General features: G+C 41.9%; 1 protein-coding gene across 1 annotated transcript in view; it reads right to left on the reverse strand.

Moving 5' to 3' along the window:
* AGPAT4 (1-acylglycerol-3-phosphate O-acyltransferase 4) overlaps positions 1-20,200 on the reverse strand; it is a 49,852-nt gene that overhangs the window by 19,820 nt on the left and 9,832 nt on the right. The window contains exons 2-3 of the mRNA XM_054395974.1: positions 6,541-6,710; positions 1,541-1,702 (exon numbers count right to left, since the gene is read on the reverse strand). Of these exons, the coding sequence (XP_054251949.1) occupies positions 1,541-1,702; positions 6,541-6,710 (332 nt within the window). The remainder of the gene's footprint in view (positions 1-1,540; positions 1,703-6,540; positions 6,711-20,200) is intronic.

Genomic DNA, 20,200 nt, shown 5'->3' on the forward strand with positions numbered 1-20,200 from the left:
ATTTAGACAACAAAAAGAAACTGAAGAAAACTAGCCAAGCTGCTATCTTCAGTTCCAGCTCATTTAAGAGCACTTTTAATCATGTATCAAATGCATTATGTTAAATAGCTAGATGAAACATGATGAGAAACTGATAAGAAAATCCTTCTAGCCCACGTAGCATAGAATCATAGAATCATCATAGAATCATAGAATCAGTCAGGGTTGGAAGGGACCACAAGGATCATCCAGTTCCAGCCCCCCTGCCACAGGCAGGGACACCTCACACTAGATGAGGCTGGCCAGCCTGCTCTGTCTTTCTATGTTCAAGGTACTACTGCTGTGCTTTTTGACATTATGTTACCATAGACAGGCAAATGAAAACTCTACACTGCAATAACCCCGAGTGTACATCAACAATTGCATCTCCTCTCTTACTACAAGTATAGCTATAGTTCCTTCTTAGTAATCTCTCTATCATGGTATAGAAAGGATGGTGTCTCACCAATTACAGTTGAACTTCCTAGGTGTACAGAAAGATATTCAACAAGTTTTAAGAGTCACAGACTATGGGCAAATCCCTGTGACACAGAGTGGAACTAGAAACCAAGAATTATCCCTTTGCTAGACAGCCTTCTGCCTGAAAGTCATTAAATCACTATCCAAGCACAGAGCTTAGCTTCAATTGCTTAGGACTCATTTAAATCAATGATTAAAGAAGAAACAATACAAAAAAGTTTCAGAAAATAAGAGATACAGCATATACATCTTCATTAGGAAACAACTTTGTAAGCAATAGTTTCTGTAGGCCCTTGTGAGGCTGCTTAAAGCCCAGTTTCCTTAACTGAATTCCTTTCTCGCCATCACCACCTCACAAGAACTAGGATAAAAAATTAAAAAAAAAAAAAAGCAAACAACAACAACAAAAGGCTTTTCATTCCCAGAGTAGGAAATGCCAGGCAGGCTCAATAGTAAAAAAGAATGATAATGCAAAAAGTAACGCTTTCCTGTTACTGAAAGGTGACACCAATCCTCTCCTTGTAACGCAGCTGATGGCCTCAGGGGTCACTTCTGTGACCGGATTTCCACTTTTACTAGGCCACATCTGACCCAGCACCTTCAGAAGAATGGCTGAGTCACAGGGAAACGGAAGGGTAAAAACACTAGTCTGAACTCTGCAATCTAAGGTGAGAGAGAATACAGCTAATGTGTTTAAATACAACATTGTTGCATACATGTTACAGCACCATAATTCCTGCATCTAGTCCTCTCCAACTCCTTTAATTAGGGGACCACAAAGTCTACTGAATGGATCACAGTAGAGGTATTTTTGCAATAATGTCTGTAGGGCTTCATACTGCAGAGAGGAAAAACAGACAAGACCGACCATTATAAGGGAAATTCAAAAGATTAAATTCTTAAAATACTCTCCTGATACTGCCAGGAAGCTCATGAATCAAAGTTCTTGGGAGCAGCTTGGTGACTATTATGTATTGTCTATGCACTTCATCCTCCCCAAGTACCACAGTGCCCTGCACTCCACTTGTTAGCCCTTACTTACCCAAAAGTTTTCAGGGTAGTCCTGGAGATTCAGCAACTTCTGCGCAACTGTTTTCCGATCTTCCTCCCACTTACGCTTACAGAAGACTATCTCCAGGAAATACCACATCCAGCCAATGATAGGCATGTAGGAGAGCTCTTTTTTTGCAAGGACTTTGGAACTCTGCAAGACAGAGTCAAAGAAAGCAAACCAGAGTTACACTATTTAGAGCTTTCTGTGGATATGACACATGCACAGACACAATATTGATTCATATTGACCAGTCCCTGTTCTAACACTAGTGTAAAAGCAAACCGAAGATGAAGCAGTTTTTCTCACATAAGAGTCAAATCTAATCTCAGATATCTGCATGAAAGGCAACTTCCAGAATTAAAAACACAAATCAAATTCCTTCAAACACTAAGCAATCCATACAGAAGACCCAAACTACGTAAAACAAAATTCTTAATTCAAAGAGACCCTGGGCAGTGGCAAGCCAAGTTTAATATATCTTGCAGCTATACTTCCCCCCAAAGTTCAGCCATCTCACCATGACAAAACCCTAGCCTGAAGGAGAAGCAGAGTCACAGAGCCATTGCTTCACAACAGTGTATTGATACACAGAGTTTACAAATGAAAGAAACCTTAAACAGCACTACAGACAACAGCACTAATAAAAGTACTTCATTTGCTTAGGCTTGTTTATGGAATGCTAGAAGTACTTAACACTGGTGCATTTCTCTTCAAAGCTTGCTTCTGGAATAGGGGGGAAAAACCCCAACAAAACAGGTACTGTTCCTGTCTCAGGTAAAACAGATACCAAAGTGATTTGTCCAGACTCTCCACAAGAAGTCTATGGTTTATCAAGCGTTCAGCAAGTTTCAAATCTCAAATCCTACTTCAGAATTTAACTCCATGGTCATCTCAGACTGACACCCCTTTGGACAGAACATCTGATTCCACTTGCTCCTTTCCTGCCCTTCAAGCCAGCCCACACTGGTGAACTGGCTTGCATTTAACTTTGTTATTTAATGAATGTAACGGTGCATGTGTGTTTGTGTGTGTGTAGAAATTGTTGCTTTGGCACTTCCTGAAAAACGGAGATATTTTCTCAGAGGATAGACGGAGCAACAACAGTGCCGTTTGTATCCATGGCATCACTATAAGCTATCCCATCAACATGCTCTGCAGATAGGTTTCAGGACATTCCATTCAACTAGTAGGAATTATTTACTGGTAGAAATTACCATCAACAGAATTACCATTTAAAATTTTTTTTTTTTGGGTCACTGTTGTTCATTCATTTTCTAGAAGAAGAAACTTGACCTAATTCTCTATCTTAGCTCGTTTCTCTCATCTGCTTTCCTTCCTTGAGAAGGAAAATACCTTAAATAATTAAGCTATCTAAAAGCTCACAAGACTGGAAAGCAAGTGTACATCACACATCTTCACTAGCAGCTGTTACACACAGAAGCAGAGAAGAAAACAACATAAGACAATTCTATTTCTAAGAATGCAGAAACTCTCTGTCAAACTATTTACCACTTTGTAATAAAGTGCTCCCTCTTGATCATTCAACAATTTTCATGATGAGCCCAGATCAGGAGTACAAACCCAGTTCTCCCATAAGAAGAAGTCACAGGACTCAGTAACTTCTAGCTATTTCAATTTCAAGCCATGTTGGATGTTAGTCCCTCTTGTTAGTCCCTCTTGTATGTCCTCTTCCCTGTACGTGCTGAGGAAGACAGTTGAGTCAAAGCTTCCCCCAAGAAACCCAACCAGATGCAAAGCGTTTCAAGATGAGCAGAGAGGACTAAAACCATAGGGAACTACTGCCCACCTCAGTCACAACCACGGCAGTGGCCAGACACAGTCCAGCATAAGCCACTGCACCATGAGGCAAATAGCAACAATGACCAGCTGCCAGCTGGATTTAAGTAATATTTTGTTTATTTCAAAAAAGCATGAGTTAAATACGGTGCAGGAAAGAAGTTGCCACTGGTTTCCTCCCTCCCCACCCCACCCTGTGAAATAAAGAAATGATGTTGTAAGCTAAGGCATCACATAGTACAGGTATAACTACAAAAGCAGAAGAGATGCTTGAATTCATCCCCAGGGTCTGTTCTTAATCATTTTCTGTGCCAGCACATTTTTAAAATTTAAAAGCACTCTTTTAGACACGTGAGAGTAGGACTCCTTAGGTGTACACGAAAAGAAACTAAATCACCTTATGCTATTTTGTGCACCCCTTCTATCTTAGCAAGGTCAGTGACACAGCTAATTTGAGAAAGGAAATTCCTAAGTGCATTATACTGGCAAGACTGCTTTTGTGTAGGAGGAATGTATTAGACCTCCCTTCAGAAGCTACCATTTCTCCTACAATAACTAGAACTAGAATCCATTTTGTTTCAAACATTTACCCTTACACAGCTCCTGTGTAAATACCTCCAGGGAAAAATGCTCCTGTAGTTGATTTTGGCCACTAACTGCTTTTGTAAAAGTGACAGTCACCTCTTACCTTCAAATGAAAAAATTTTCTTTGAGGGTGACAGAGCACTGATCTGATCTCCTGTGACCAGGTGACCAGCCTGGTGGATGTGGGGCAGGCTGTGGATGTAGTCTACCTGGACTTCAGCAAGGCCTTTGACACTGTCCCCCACAGCAAACTCCTGGCCAAGCTGTCAGACCATGGCTTGGACAGCAGCACTCTGTGCTGGGTTAGGAACTGGCTGGAGGGCCGAGCCCAGAGAGTGGTGGTGAATGGTGCCACTGCCAGCTGGCAGCCTGTCACTAGTGGTGTCCCCCAGGGATCAGTGCTGGGCCCCATCCTGTTCAACATCTTTATTGATGATCTGGACGAGGGGATTGAGTCCATCATCAGTAAGTTTGCAGATGACACCAAGCTGGGAGCAGGTGTTGATCTGCTAGAGAGTAGGAGGGCTCTGCAGAGGGACCTTGACAGGCTGGACAGGTGGGCAGAGTCCAACAGCATGAGACTTAACACATCTAAGTGACAGGTCCTACACATTGGCCACAACAACTCCATGTAGTGCTACAGGCTGGGGACAGAGTGGCTGGAGAGCAGCCAGGCAGGAAGGGACCTGGGGGTACTGGTTGACAGGAGGCTGAACATGAGCCAGCAGTGTGCCCAGGTGGCCAAGAGAGCCAATGGCATCCTGGCATGGATCAGGAATAGTGTGGCCAGCAGGAACAGGGAAGCCATTCTGCCCCTGTACTCAGCACTGGTTAGGCCACACCTTGAGCACTGCGTCCAGTCCTGGGCCCTTCAAGAAAGATGTTGAGTTGCTCAAACATGCCCAGAGAAGGGCAACAAAGCTGGTGAGGGGCCTGGAGCACAAGCCCTGTGAGGAGCAGCTGAGGGAGCTGGGGTTGGTTAGCCTGGAGAAGAGGAGGCTCATGGGAGACCTCATTGCCATCTACAACTACCTGAAGGGTGGTTGTAGCCAGGTGGGGGTTGGTCTCTTCTCCCAGGCAACCAGCACCAGAACAAGAGGACACAGTCTCAAGTTGTGCAGAGGGAAGTTTAGGCTTGATCTTAGAAAGGAGTTCTTCACAGAAAGAGCGATTGGCCATTGGAATGGGCTACCAGAGAGGTGGTGGGATCAATGTCCCTGGAGGTGTTTAAGAAAAGACTGGATGAGGCACTTAATGCCATGGTCTAGTTGATTATTTAGGGTTGGGTGATCAGTTGCACTTGATGATCTTGGAGGTCTCTTCCAACCTGGTTGATTCTGTGATTCTAGAACAGGCTATCCAGAGAGGTTGTGAAGTCTCCTTCTCAGGAGATTTTCAAAACCTGCCTGGATGCTGGACAAACCGCATGAAATTAACCTGCAGTCCAAGGACGTATAATGAATTTTTTTCACAGTTCCAAAACAAAATAATTGTAGCTGCAAACCATTAGCAGCAGCAATCTGCCTTGCATGTTATTGCTCTCCAGGCTGCCATCAGCATTGACATACTTTTCACAGTTCTGTCTGCTCTATTTTTGAAATACAGCATTTCTTCATATTATACTCTCTGGGACATCAAGATGGAAAGATACTTTCCTTTAGTCACTCAAATTGTGCCAGGGGAGGTTTAGATTGGATAGTAGGAAAAATTTTCTTTACTGAAAGAGTGGCCAGGCATTGGAATAAGTTATCCAGGGTGGTGGAGTCAGTGAGGTGTTACAAAAATACGTATACATGGCTCTTCAGGACATGGTTTAATGGCCAGGGTGGTGTGGGTCAATGGTTGAACTCAGTAATCTCGGAGGTCTTTTCCAACCGAAATGTTCTATGATTCTGTCATTACAGAAACCTAGGTGGCCTCCTAGTTTCTAATGCTTCATATTGAATAAAACTTTTCACCATCTAGTAGTAGGTAATGTCATAATCACCACAATTAAATCAAGCTGGGTTAAAAGGAGGGCTTTCAATCATCCCCAGGAGCTGACAGGGGAAAGAATCAATCCTGAAAACAGATGCACATGTTCTCCTAGCCTGATGTAACACTGTATTCAATTATGGATAACTCGTTCCTCCCTCCTCTCTTACTAGCTATAACTGCCACTTGAGGTGGCAGCTCTTTTATTTGAATGAGATTCATTCAAACTCTAGCTGTGAATCTGTAAGACTATGCTGGAGAAAGTAAACAAATTCTACAACTGACTGAACAACTCATCACAGAACAACTCATCTTTCAGCTGCACAGTGCACTGTAAGAGTTACCTAGGAAGCACATAAACAGTGTAATGACCTCTGCAGGTTAAAAATAAATCTCCTTCATCAACTCTAATTGCAACATTTTTAAAATTTCTATGAATACCCAAGCAATCTTGTCTCAGTATTCCACATACTTGCACTGCATTGCTTTAGGTCCTTCTCTCTAATTCTGGACAGTGGCTGAGTGAAATGTGAGCACAGATCTGTTAACTTTCAAAAACACAAAGAATTTGTTTTAGGTTTTTTTCCCATATCCAAGAAGATAAAGTTTATTTTGTATGCTACAAAACTCACCCCCAAGACCCCAAATCTTTCACAAAAGTTCCAACCACAGAGAAAGTCAATTTCAAAGTTGTGATTAAGGATTACGATGGCATTTTCCTTCCCATACTTGGGGTAACTCTCTGGGTCAGTGTAGAGGGTGCAATCGGTGCCTGACCACCATTCCAGCAACATCACCATCTCTGGAATAAAGAAGAAGAAATAAATGAATGCATACAATATATGCAAAGCCACAAATTAGTTGAAAAGCATTAGTCAGCTCAACAGTACATGGCAAAGAAAGGGCTGCAATAGTGAAGACAAAATGCTGAACATAAACCATACAATCACACATCATGGTACAGCGAGTGGGTACAGAGGAGAGAGGGTAAGAGTGAGCAGCAATTTTGCACAATATTAAGAAGAATGAGTTTAATTTATTTAAAAACTGCAAATTCAATGCTACAAATTATTTTATAAAAATACATGTAAAGTTAGCACTTATGGTTTACAGTAATACAATGAAATTACATGAAGAACAGAACAAGCTTGGAAGAGAAACAAACAGACCTATTCCTGCCACATACAGGTCCTAATGCTCCTCTAAAAACTGTACAATTATAATTATAGGCCAGAAAGTCCTTTGTACAGGACACCATGAACTGGGTACATGTACATCTTATTCATCTGTTAACTTGTCAGAAGTCAGGTGTCCTGCTTCATCTGATGCATTCTGCATTTGACAGGGGTGTATTAATCATTCAGAGCAAAGCCAATAGCTCAGACTGGGTGAAGAGCAACCATCACCAGACAAAAGACAGGGTAGGTGACTGGCACAGTGTGCAGAGCCAAGAATAGTTACTACTGTTGTAACTATCTGCACATCCCTTAGAGGATGACCTGATAAAGCAAATGGGGGGTGGAGGGCAGGTGGGGAAACAGGGAAATCAATATTAATTACTTCAAAATAACATCCTGATTCATTCTCAGAACCTAATTCTAATAAATGATACAAGGACTGGTAGAACAGTGAGGGCTGTTTAAAACACAGCTGGACTTACAAGCTGGAGAGTGGTTTCTCAGCTGTCTCCTAGTGACTGTTATGTATCTTTCACTTTCCTACTTGCTTATCCCATCAATAAGCACAGGCAAGAAGTAGGCTTTGCATTCGTTGTGGTTGTAACTGTATGCCTGACCACAAGACTTGTTGATCAGTCTTCACTCGGCCTTCACTTGGCTAAGACTCTCTGGTCTGGGGCACAGGAAGTTGAGGTGAGGCAGCAAAGCCAACAAGCTTGGAGAGCTCTATCTCCATGGAGATTGAAAAAGAAAATCTAAAAGCAGTGGTTCTCCTCAAGGAATTCATGGCCCAAGCTAGGGGAAGCACAGGATTAAACAAGAGCTGCCTGTCAATACAGAAAAGGAGTTAAGGGACATGTGTGTTTCCTGTCAAAGATGTCACAAGACTTCTGCACCAAAGCAAAGGCCAAATGTGAGAGGTTATTCTTTGCTGAGTGAAACATATCTCCTTCTCAGAGCATATCTGTGCCATAGGAATGTCTCTGCTGGAAGGAGGAGACATCTGAGATGCTCTATGGTCTTCAGGAAAGCCCAAAAGCACCATAAACCCTTATTCACCTCAGGGAAGATCAAAACCAGGCTACTCCTTGAAACACCTGTGAAATCCTTTCCATTTACGTCCCCTACTGGCCTCAACTAGTGACCAAAACCAGAAAACAGCTAGAAAGAAGTCACATACATTTTCAGTTGTCACTGGCAAAATTAATTGTCCGAAGCTTTTGGGTGATATTGTGCTGGACACTCAAGAAGAGGCATTAGTGACATGAATGAATTTTATCTAACAGTATTGCAGCTAGGTTAATAGACAATCTCTATTCAAGTAACATTGCCTTAACTTGATAAAACCATGTTTATGGTACAGATAAATGAGTGACTTGTCAATCTTTTGCTTATTTCTAGTCAGGGCAGGTAACTACTACTGTGGTAACTACTATTATCCTTCCTGTCTGGGGGTATGTGTGTTTGATTGTATCTGCCACAGGGAGGTTCTCCTCCCCTTCTACTCTGCTCTGGTGAGACCACACTTGGAATACTGTGTCCAGTTTTGGGATCCCCAGTTCAAGAGAGACAGGGATCTATTGGATAGAGTCCAACGGAGAGCTACAAGGATGATTTAGGGACTTGAACATTTTTCCTATGAAGAAAGTCTGAGAGAACTGGGGCTGTTTAGTTTTAAGAAAAGAAGGGTAAGAAGGGAGATCTTATTAACGTCTATAAATATCAGAGGGGTGTCAGGATGAAGGTGATGGTCTCTTTTAGGTGGTGCCTAGTGATATGACAAGGAACAATGGGTACAAGCTGGAACACAGGAGGTTTCACCTCAACATGAGGAGAAACTTCTTTACGGTGAGGATGACGGAGCACCGGAACAGGCTGCCCAGACAGGCTGAGGAGTCTCCTCTGGAGACTTCCAAAATGTCATAGGTTGGCACAGCTCCTGTGTGGCCCGCCCTAGGTGATCCTGCTTTGGCAGGGGAGGTCAGACTAGATGATCTCCAAAGGTCCCTTCCAACCCCTAACATTCTGTGATTTTGTGGAAGGAGTCCATATTATTCAATGCATGCTGTTATGCATCAAAACTATGGTCAGAGATGAGGAGGGAGACCTAAGCTACCATAAGCCAACTGAACAATAATTTCAGTCATTGGAAACCAATTTCCCAACAAAAGCCAATGATGTTCAAATCTCAGTGAGAGCACTGTGGAGATACAGAAGTACACACAATGCTATGCTTCCAGACTTCCCCTGCTAAGAGCTGCCTTCTGGCACACATTAACTATTTTACATCTTTCCAAGGGTGTAGCTTTCTATTGGAAATAAAAGTCCTCCACTCTCCAAAATACAGCAAAATTGAGTAATAATCAGGGGAAAAAAACTCCACACTTTGACTTGCAAAGCTTTACAGAATGTGCAGTCCCATCCTGGGTCAAAACATAACTTGAACAAAATAAAGCTCACTATACAGGTGTGCCCACGTGCATAGAGCTCTTCGGTTACATATTTTCAGTCTCAAATAGATTAAAAAAAAACCAGACTAAAAATATTTCTATATATGGTTTGATTCTTCAAGCTTCACATAAGCAGGTTTTTTGTTTCAATAAATACTACAGAAATAGATCCCTACAACTGACCTCACATGCCCATTTGTCACTTGTACTCAGGCAGTTGCTGCAGAAACACAAAGTGGGCACTGTACACCTCTGTATTAAATACAATAAATACCATCTGTCAGCCTTTAAGTTCTTAACATGTTTCTTCCCTTCATCTTCCCTCTTGCTTTCCCTTTCTTCCCAGACTCCTTCCTCTTTGTGGTTCTCAAGCAATTATTAGCAGTGTCAGTTTGTGCTATTCTTGCATCATGTCACCAGCTTACTTCCACAATCTGTCACAGAAATTTATTAGCCAGCAAATTGCTGTGGTGGCTCAATAGCACAAGGTCATTCCTAGGCACTCTCCTTCCTTCTTTCACAGTGCAATCAGTGCAAATTTCTTTCCCTTTGTACATGAGTCAGACTGTAATGAGGACTGCTTCAAGATTTCTGAAGATTCTCCCCACCCTCTTTCATGAGATTTTTGGTGTTTGAACATCACAACTGAACTGGTAAATTCACATTCACTCATGTCATAGGGGTTCCTACCTTGAAAAGCAACTCCTCCAGTAACACTTCCACTTCCACTTTGAAAGTAGAGTCCTTGTAGTACATTACTCTTTAGCTAGGAGCAGACTGAGCGGTGATCTCATGAGTATTTATAAATATGGAAAGGGCAAGTGTCAGCAGGATGCAGCCAGGCTCTTCTCAGTGATGTCCAGTGATAGGAGAAGGGGCAAGGGGTGCAACCTGAAGCATAGGAGGTTCCACATAAATGTAAGGAAAAACTTTTTCACTGTGAGGGTGACATAACACTTGAACAGGCTGCCCAGAGGGTTTGTGGAGTCTCCTTCTCATGGCAGGGAGAAAACACACCATCAAATGCCTAATATGTACACTCTGTCACCTTAACAATTTTGAGATTTCCTACCTATATGAAGTAAAAAAAAAAAACAAACCACCTCACCCTGCTACACAACACTGCCCCTACTGCATGCAGGTGTAGACTGCTTCCTAGCCCTTCACTGCACAACTCTGAACTGCCTCAAAGCCTGCACTTAATGAATACATCACCAAAAAGAAAACACCTCCTTATGCTGACTTGAACTGTAACTAGTAGTATGAAAAACATTTAAAGGAAGAAGGGAAACACCCAAAGTTCACTGAAACTTGTTACTTTCCACCTCAAAGTTTTTCAAGAGTGAGTCATTAAAAGAGGTAAGACTGTTCTCTTCTATAGAAGTTGTTAGTAATTCCTTTAGCTAACTATTCTTTATAAGTCATGGAAACATTTGCTTACAAGATTAACCACAAAATGTCTATTTTAAAATGCAGCTGCAAGCAAAGTTACTTACTGACTCAGTAAGTACAATAATTTGGAGATCTCCAGTAAATATGTAACTTGTTTTAAAAAGCAGCAGAATTGTTTCTTTCTACTAGATTCTTAATTTTCTTTAACCTATGTACTAAGGCAACATCATGAAAGAGGAAAGGCAACATCAAGAAAGAGGAACTTGGAAAAATCTTACAAGAATATGTGGTAAAAGCACAGAAAACTCTCCCATATAAATAAAAAGACAAGTAGGCAAGTTGTGACCACTACTGCAAAGTCTAGACAGGGTGAACACTGTGTGATGAATGAGTACATAGTACAGAAGACTGGGGAAAGTTTGGAGAAAAAAAAAAAAAAAAAGTAAGACTAAGGGCAGACTGACTGATAGTGTAGTCCAGCCCATGACAGCATGAGGCAGGAGGCTGATGGGGGAAAAAAATCATGCATGCAAACTTAAAACCGAAAACAAACAAAAGTTTTCTCTATCAGCTGCACGTATGGTTTTGGAGATTTTTTGTTCCAGTCCACACAGGAGATCCTATAAGTAACTCCCTTGAGTAACACTTCAGTGAACTACATGATTGTGCTTTTAGGGAGATAAATTATGAACAGAGAGAAAGGCAGGAGCAATGACTCTTAATTCCTCACCCTTCCTATGCCCAGGCTTGCTGAATGCTAAGTTAAAAACTTTGTGCTGCAGGAGTCAAATGCAGGGAAATGAGACAGCGATGAAGTCCCTCCAATTAAGTAAAGAAATCATAGAATCATAGAATGGTTTAGGAAAGGAACCTCCACAGGTCATCTAGTCCAATCCCCTCTGCAGTAAGCAAGGACATCCTCAACTAGATCAGGTTGCCCAGAGCCCTATCGAGTGTCACCTTGAATATCTCTCTTGAATATTCTCTTGAATATCTTTTTAGGATATCAGGTAGTAACAGGACTAGGGGGAATGGAACAAAGCTGGAAGTGGGCAGATTCAGGCTGGATGTAAGGAAGAAGTTCTTCACCATGAGAGTGGTGAGAGCCTGGAATGGGTTGTCCAGGGAGGTGGTTGAGGCCCCATCCCTGGAGGTGTTTAAGGCCAGGCTGGATGAGGCTCTGGCCAGCCTGATGTAGTGTGAGGTGTCCCTGCCCACGGCAGGGGGGTTGGAACGATCCTTGTGGTCCCTTCCAACCCTGACTGACTCTATGATTCTATGATCTCTAGGGATGGGGCCCCAACTGCCTCCCTGGGCAACCTGTTCCAGTGTTCCACTGGTTTGAAGCCATTGTGCCTCATCCTATCACTACAGGCCTTTCTAAACAGTCTCTCTCCATCCTTCTTGCAGGCCCCCTTCAGGTACTGGAAGGTCATTATTAGGTCTCCCCAGAGCCTTCTCATCTCCAGGCTGAACAACCCCAGCTCCATCATACTGTCTTCATAGCAGAAGTGCTCCAACCCCCTGATCATTTTCATGGCTCACCTCTGGACTTGTTCCATCAGGTCAATATCCCTCCTATACTGAGGGCTCCAGACCTGGATGCAGTACTCCAGGTGAGGTCTCACCAGAGCAGAGTAATGTGGCAGAATCACCTCTCTGGATCTGCTGGCCATGCTTCTTTTGATGCAGCCCAGGATGTGATTGGCCTTCTGGGCTGCAAGCACACACTGCCTGCTCATGTCCAGCTCCTTGTCCATCAGCACCCCCAAGTCCTTCTCTGCAGGGCTGCTTTCTATCACCCACTCCCCCACTTTGTATTGATAGTGAGGATTGTTCCAGCCCAGGTGCAGGACCCTGCACTTGCTCTTGTTGAACCTCATGCATACTATACACTTAGACTGGTCAATAAGATAAATGATCAGAGTACCTTCCAGTCAGGGTAATTAGGCTTCACGGCCATATGTCAATGAAACAAAAAAAAAAGAAAAAATTGTAGAGGGAAAAGAAGAGTGGTATCTGCAAGAGTTTGAATTTAGAAAAACAAATTTTTCAGAGGCGGGTCTATGTGCCATTATGTGACAACTTTGACTTTATAGACAAAGAGAGATTTCAAATCTAACACATTCAGGTTATACTAAGCCATTCATATGGTAGAGTAAAAGAAATTGCTATTAAACTGAAGAGAAACTAAAGATCAGCAAACAACTGTAAAGGAGAACTAAACTAAAAAGTGCAACTATCTGTCTTTGTTGTCTTCCAGTCGATCTGGATACAGAAACATATTCCTGAATTGTTTCTGAGGACTAAAACATTTAGTGCAAATCAATAAATTTTGTGGATGATACAAAGCCAGAATACACTCTAAGAATCAGAAGACCTTGAGAGGTAACAGAAATAGAATTAATTTTGATAGGACAGATTAATGGGTAATGCCTTGCAGAACAAATAAAACAGAGTCTCATACTTTGGAAATAACATAGGAGAGAGAAAAAACTGGAAATACTAGCTTGCCACTGAAAGCTGCTGCTCTGTTCACATTATGCAGCTTTAAGAAGGCAAAAGGTGACATAAGGAAGTTTACTCCAGGAGAGAAATGGAAGAGTGCATTGCACTAGTGAGATAATCTCTGGGCCAGCACATCAACAACTACCTGAAGGGAGGTTGTAGCCAGGAGGGGTTTGGTCTCTTCTCCCAGGCAACCAGCACTAGAACAAGAGGACACAGTCTCAAGCTGCACCAGGGGAAGTTTAGGCTTGAGGTGAGGAGAAAGTTCTTCACAGAAAGAGTGATCTGCCACTGGAATGTGCTGCCCAGGGAGGTGGTGGAGTCACCGTACTTGGAGGTGTTCAAAAAAGGATTGGACAAGGCACTTTTAGGTTTAGTTAGTCATCAGGTGCTGGGTGATAGGTTAGACGTGATGACCTCTGAGGTCTTTTCCAACCTTGTTGATTCTATGATTCCATGATCAGTACCAGACATCCCTGCCCAGGAAGGAAAAGCTGAAAGGAAGCAGATGTAGACCAGGGCTACCAGGATGAACAGAACACAGAAAAGCTTAGCTCACTCAAGCTATAAAACAAATACTGAAAGGGGATTGGGTTGCTCTCCACAAATATGGCTTAAGAATATGGGAGGTTAACAGTGCAGAAAAAGAACAATCTAAGATAAATACCACTAGCACATGAACAATGGTGTTGAAAGTGACTAAAAATACATGTATCTGATATTCTGACACTACTTCTAACAGCTTTGGCAGATAAAAAGTACCTAACAGCTTTATAAATCACTCATTATACTGATGGTAGAAGCAGTATGACTTGATTCCAATGATAAAGGAATTCCTTTCCAGTCCTATTTCCTGTCATTAGAAAAAAAACAGGATTTTCCAAGCAGTCTTACAGATTTATGTCTCTGCTCTTCGTCTCTGCCTGAGACACACTGAAGAGCTACCTGCTACCACAGGCTGCAATGAGCATTCACTGGGCAAGGAGGAAGCCAGTATCTTGCAGCAATATGCAAAAGTTTCTCTTTAAGCAGGGTAGCACAAGCCAGAAACCTTTTCCAAAAGAATTCTCAGCTGAAAATGACCAGAAAGCTAAGATCTAAAAATTCAAGTATCCACAAAGTTTATTTATCTATTCAATCACAACTGACTTCCTTGACACAGTAAATCATTACCTTTTCCCTAATTATAGGGCAATCAACATTGTCTATATTTAGGACTCATACATTTGCCTATAACAACGGCCCACACACTCATGCAGCTGGGCTTTTTGCCATATGCATTGTTACATACTAATTAGATAATCTAAAAATTAGGGAAATTATTTGACTCATAAGTGAATCTTTCATGATTGATCTACATATTTAGGAAGAAAACCTATTTTCACCAAATTTATCTTCTTCTAGCATGTATTTATATAAAAGTCTTAATTTCTATTTATAGCAAGTTTATCCTATTTGGTTTAAAAATCAAACAAAAATTTGGACTTTGGCACACCAAGAGAGAAAATTCCATTATTTTTGTTGCTTTAAATCTGTGCCCTTAGCAAAAGGTAATTTAAATCCTAACAGAATCTAAGTGCTTTTAAATAAAACAAGTTAACAAGACTTACATTTCATAGAAATGTAAACACATAAAGAGAGAGAATTACTGTCTGCATAAAAGCAGAACAAGAACACTAGTGGTAATGGCATCTAAGGTTTCTGTAGTTTTCTAACAATATTTGTATTTGGCTTTTGATTTCAGATAACTAGTGCACTCAGAAGAAAAACTCACATATTACCAGAAATAATATGTTCCAAACTGTTTATTTTTAGACTTTTGTCAAGGCAGATAACTTCTACTTAGGTCTTCTTCTGCAAGATATATTCTATCTGAGTTTCAGGACTGGAAACAAAAAAGCTGATGAGTACCTGTATTATATCATTAGAATTAATGTTGAATAGCCATGGAACCTCTATCACACTAAGAACAATGTTCAGAACAAAACCATTACTCATTTTTCACTTGCGTTCAATGAATTCTCTGCCTCTGCCTGTAATCTTATAGCATCTTCTCACATGGGGTCTTGAGAGACAAGAAAAATGTCCTGCTACTTATTTTAGCTTCTTAATCCCTAACAGTAACTTTCACAGTGTTCTTTAAATGGACAATAAGGTAAGAAACTAGAAATCAAAAGGCTTCCATTAATTAAAAGCAAATTATTACAGATCAGATATACCTATCAAATACACATAAAGCTGTGGTTCTTGTACTGTGTGCAGTGTGTAAACCCTCAAGCTGAAGTTATCCAAATACAGAAAACTACACATTTTTTCTTGTACATGAGAATCATAGAATGGTCTGGGTTGGAAGGGACCTCCAAAAATCATCTAGTCCAACCCCCTCTGCAGTCAGCACGGGCATCCTCAACTAGATCAGATTGCCCAGAGCCCTGTTGAGCCTTACATTTAATATCTCCATGAATGGGGCCCCAACCACCTCCCTGGGCAACCTGATCCAGTGTTCCACCACCCTCACAGTAAAGAACCTGTTCCTGACATCCAATCCAAATCTGCTCTGCTCCAGTTTGAAGCCATTGCCCCTCATCCTATCACTACAGGCATTTGTAAACAGTCTCTCTCCATCCTTCTTGCAGACCCCCTTCAGGTACTGGAATGATGCTATTAGGTCTCCTTGAAGCCTCCTCTTCTCTAGGCTGAACAACCCCAGCTCCCTCAGCCTGTTTCTGTAGTAGAGGTGCTCCAACCCCCTGATCATTTTCATGGCTCACCTCTGGACCTGCTCCATCAGGTCCATATTCTTGCTATATCGAGGGCTCCAGACTTGGATGCAGTACTCCAGGTGAGGTCTCACCAGAGTAAAGTGGCAGAATCACCTCTCTGGATCTGCTGGCAATGCTTCTTTTGGCAACCCAGGATGCGATTTGCCTTCTGGGCTGCAAGCACACACTGTCTGCTCATGTCCAGCCTCTCATCCATCAGCAGCCCCAAGTCTTTTTCCACAGGGCTGCTTTCTATCACCTCATCCCCTAGTCTGTATTGATAGCAAGGACTGTTCCAGCCCAGGTGCAGAACCCTGTGCTTGCTCTTGTTGAATCTCATGAGGTTCACCTGAGCTCACCTCTCCAGCTTGTCCAGGTCCCTCTGGATGACATCCTGACCCTCTGGTGTATCGATAACATCACTCAGCTTGGTGCCATCTGCAAACTTGCTGATGGTACACTTCATCTCACTGTCTATATCACTGATAAAAATATTAAACAGCACAGGTCCCAGTACAGACCCCTGAGGGACTGCACTTGTCACTGCTCTCCATCTGGAACAGTACATTCTGCTATGAAAGGCATACATCTGACGTATACAACCATATTACACCACAGGTAAGGACATCAGTGTCTCTCAAATCACATTTAGTTTGATTGTGCTTATATTAACATGTTCCCAAAGCTTAAGTGCAGTAAGAAAATTATAAAGTGAATCCACAGGTGGAACATTGCAACCTGTTCAGATAGCCTGCAGCTCATGAGGATGTGAAGACACTGGTACCTTGCCTAATGCCTCACTGCCCAAACTAAAAAGGTGTCAACAGTAAAAGCGTTACTGGCTTGCTGCTCTGTAGGCCCAGTGGCTCAATATAAAACTGCAGCAATACAGTGCACAGCAGTAACTAGCATCTTGCTTCTGCATGTGTGTTGTGTCAGTGTTGTACTCTTACAACCATTTGCATCGAATAATTTTACTAGGCAACATAGTTTTAGCTTACATGGCACATAGTAACCTCACAAGTTTACACTCTTCTATTCAGTTTCCAAAAAGACAGCCTCTGGCAGTTACCAAGGCAAGCTGTGCTTCTCCAGTAACCCAAGACATTTTCATGCTGTCCTAAAATTAAGGTGGTGTATGATCAAAAGCCTGTGCTGCTTCAAACTGACCGACTGATGAGGCTGAGGATGCTGATACAATGTGGAAGAGACAACTGCAAAGCCCCAGCAGATTTCTGAGGCAAAGACTTTCCAGGACACAGAACATCACAGCCTCAATCCCACTTCAAGTGCTGGAACAGTATCACAACCTTGTTAATTCCCAGGCCATGAGAATATTCTTTCAGAACAGAATAAAATAGATTTCAGGCTTATTTTGGGATGTCAAACCAGGGAATCAGTTGATCACCTTTTCCCATCCACCTCCCACATTCCTCTCTACAGCTACATGGTGCCCACCTGTCCCGACACCAGCTGTTTAAATCAGAGCAGTACAGGCTTAGCAACACCTATCCCTGGTCATCAAATTTCTCTGAACAACACCCTGGAAAGGTGTGACTCCTGTGCTGGCAAAGCCTGTCTGAGCAGCAGCCATCCAAGACTGAAATCCATCCCCTTTCAGCAGGGCAGGTACCACCTACTCCAGCAGCAAGAGGCACTGCCCACACAGTCCTCCCAGATTGTTCCATTCCCTAAAGCCACTGTATCACAGTGGTACCAGCAGCTAATAAATGCTGGAACAGAGACATTTGTCCAATATGGAATCAGATCAAGATAAGCCAACTCCTTTTCCACAGACAGTGTCTGAACCTGATCTGCAATTAACAAATCAATTAAAATATTGTTTTCCCTTCTTCTGAAAAAAAGTCAAGCAGTCACCATCAATACTGCTGTACCCTACTCTCTGGGACTTCCTGGAAGAGCACAGAACAAGGTTTGAAGGAAAGAAATCCAGAAGCATACAAGAACAACGAGGACAGATTTCTCCTCTTTCAGGTCATCTTTCATTGGTTTTGACCACTCAGGGAAGATTTCACTTTCCAAAGATTCACCTGTGGGACAGTAATTTATTTGGCAAATGAGAAACTGTGGGATGCAAAAGCATAAACACATCTACAACGTCAAGAGAGTGTTCAGATCCACATTAAAACCTCTCCAAAGTGCAAGCTGGAGAATAAGCCTTCACAGATCCATATTCTGTAGGACAAACCATGATTTTGTAACTTCTTTGACTGTACCCTACTGCATATTGCAGCAGACCTTTAGCAGTCTCATCCTATCCACACATAAGTACTACTGGAGCTCAGCACCTGCCCATCAGGGTGTCTTAGGCACATTGCTTACTGAGGCAGACATTTCATAGAATCAGTTTTCCTATTTAGTGCTTTGTAAATCTATTAGAGTCATGGTCAGACATACCATTTCAAGTACCTACAAGAGGAATAGCTATTGCTCCTTTGAAAAACCAAGATCTGCTTCTCACAGAAGTAGAAAGGTAAAGACCTATCATGCAAACAAGACATGTGCCAGGAGTACAGAAATACTGCAAGATCAGATGCATATATACTACTGGTATTTTTTTATCACAGATGTTTTTAGCACAACAGAATCACAGAAAAAATAGGAAAATGTTCAGCATTTAAGCAGAGAATGCAAACTAATCAAAACTACATAGAAATCCCAGAATAAATATGACAGCCTATTTCACGAGTCAATGATTTCCTTGAACTTAGCTAGATAATTACTTTATGAATTATCTTTACTACTTTTGTTGCCTCAAAATTAAAGATATGTAGAACCCAGGTGACTCACTGACTTGGATGTTGTGTTTTTCCTCTTCCCATCCTCTAGGCTGTACACCCTACTGATGTACAGATGACTCGGAAATACTGGGCTTTAACTCGTGCAGACTGCCATTTTCTCTTAGGAAGACTTACAGCTTTTTAAAATCAACACTTCTTCATGGTCATCTGGACTTATCACAGGATTTCATCCACTTGAAATTAAGAGAAGCACAATTTCTGGTTGCAGAAATGCTAGGTTGCCAGCTGGCACTGAGGTCTTCAAAGTTCTATGCAGGCCATTTGGATCCTCTCTAAGTCTTGACTAAAAAGTTGGAAAGTGGAAAGCCAGTGCAAATATACACTATGTAGCATGTGAATTTACTGACTTTATTTGAAGGATTAGACAATAACCTCCTGTGTTATCAACACTGGTGCTTCAATGTCTTGACAACAGAACCAAGAAGCTGGTACAGGAAGAGCCTAGAGATACTTTAGTCCTCTCTTGTTATGGGTCCATTACTTGAAAACTCTAATTTTTACCAGTTCATATCTTCAATTGAAATTGCCGCATCTGACAGCAGTGGAAAAAGCAACATCAGCAAGTTCAGCTGAAGGACAGAAACTACTCATGACCTAGGTTGCTGTGAGCATCATTCCTTCCATTTAGCTAAGAAGTTCAGGGGAAAAAAGCACAAGATCAGAGGACAACACTCCAGCCAGATGGCATATTCCTCCAACATCCTGGTTCTGTGGGATGAAGCTTGTATGGAGGCTTCTACAAAGATCAACTCAAAACAAAATCCTCCAAATCCCTATGTTGCAGCACATCAGATCACTCTCACACAGTACAGCAGTGGCCCAAACAAGCAGATCTTAAAATTCAGAACTTTATGATTTATGAACTTTGGGAAGAAGTGGAGCTTCTTCTATTGAGGGTTCAGGTCCAGATCAAAGGGCCAGTCCAAACCTGAATAGAAAGACTCTCTCTGCTCTTAGCCAAGGAAAAAACAGCTAAACAGCAAAGGAAAATCTAAAACAAGATTCAAAAGTCTGTTTTAAAATGCACTTCTCTGATGGTTTGAAACTGTCTTTTTAATTTTTCCTTGCAAAGTTCAGAACAGAGAAAGTGAAAGAATGTAAATAAGTCACTATTGGGTGTAAGAAAGCAAAATACTGATTGTTCTAAACACTTCCATTGGATAGATAGAAATGTTTAAGA

The sequence above is a fragment of the Indicator indicator genome, chromosome 2 (assembly GCF_027791375.1).
Source record: "Indicator indicator isolate 239-I01 chromosome 2, UM_Iind_1.1, whole genome shotgun sequence".
NCBI classification, from domain to species: Eukaryota; Metazoa; Chordata; class Aves; order Piciformes; family Indicatoridae; genus Indicator; species Indicator indicator.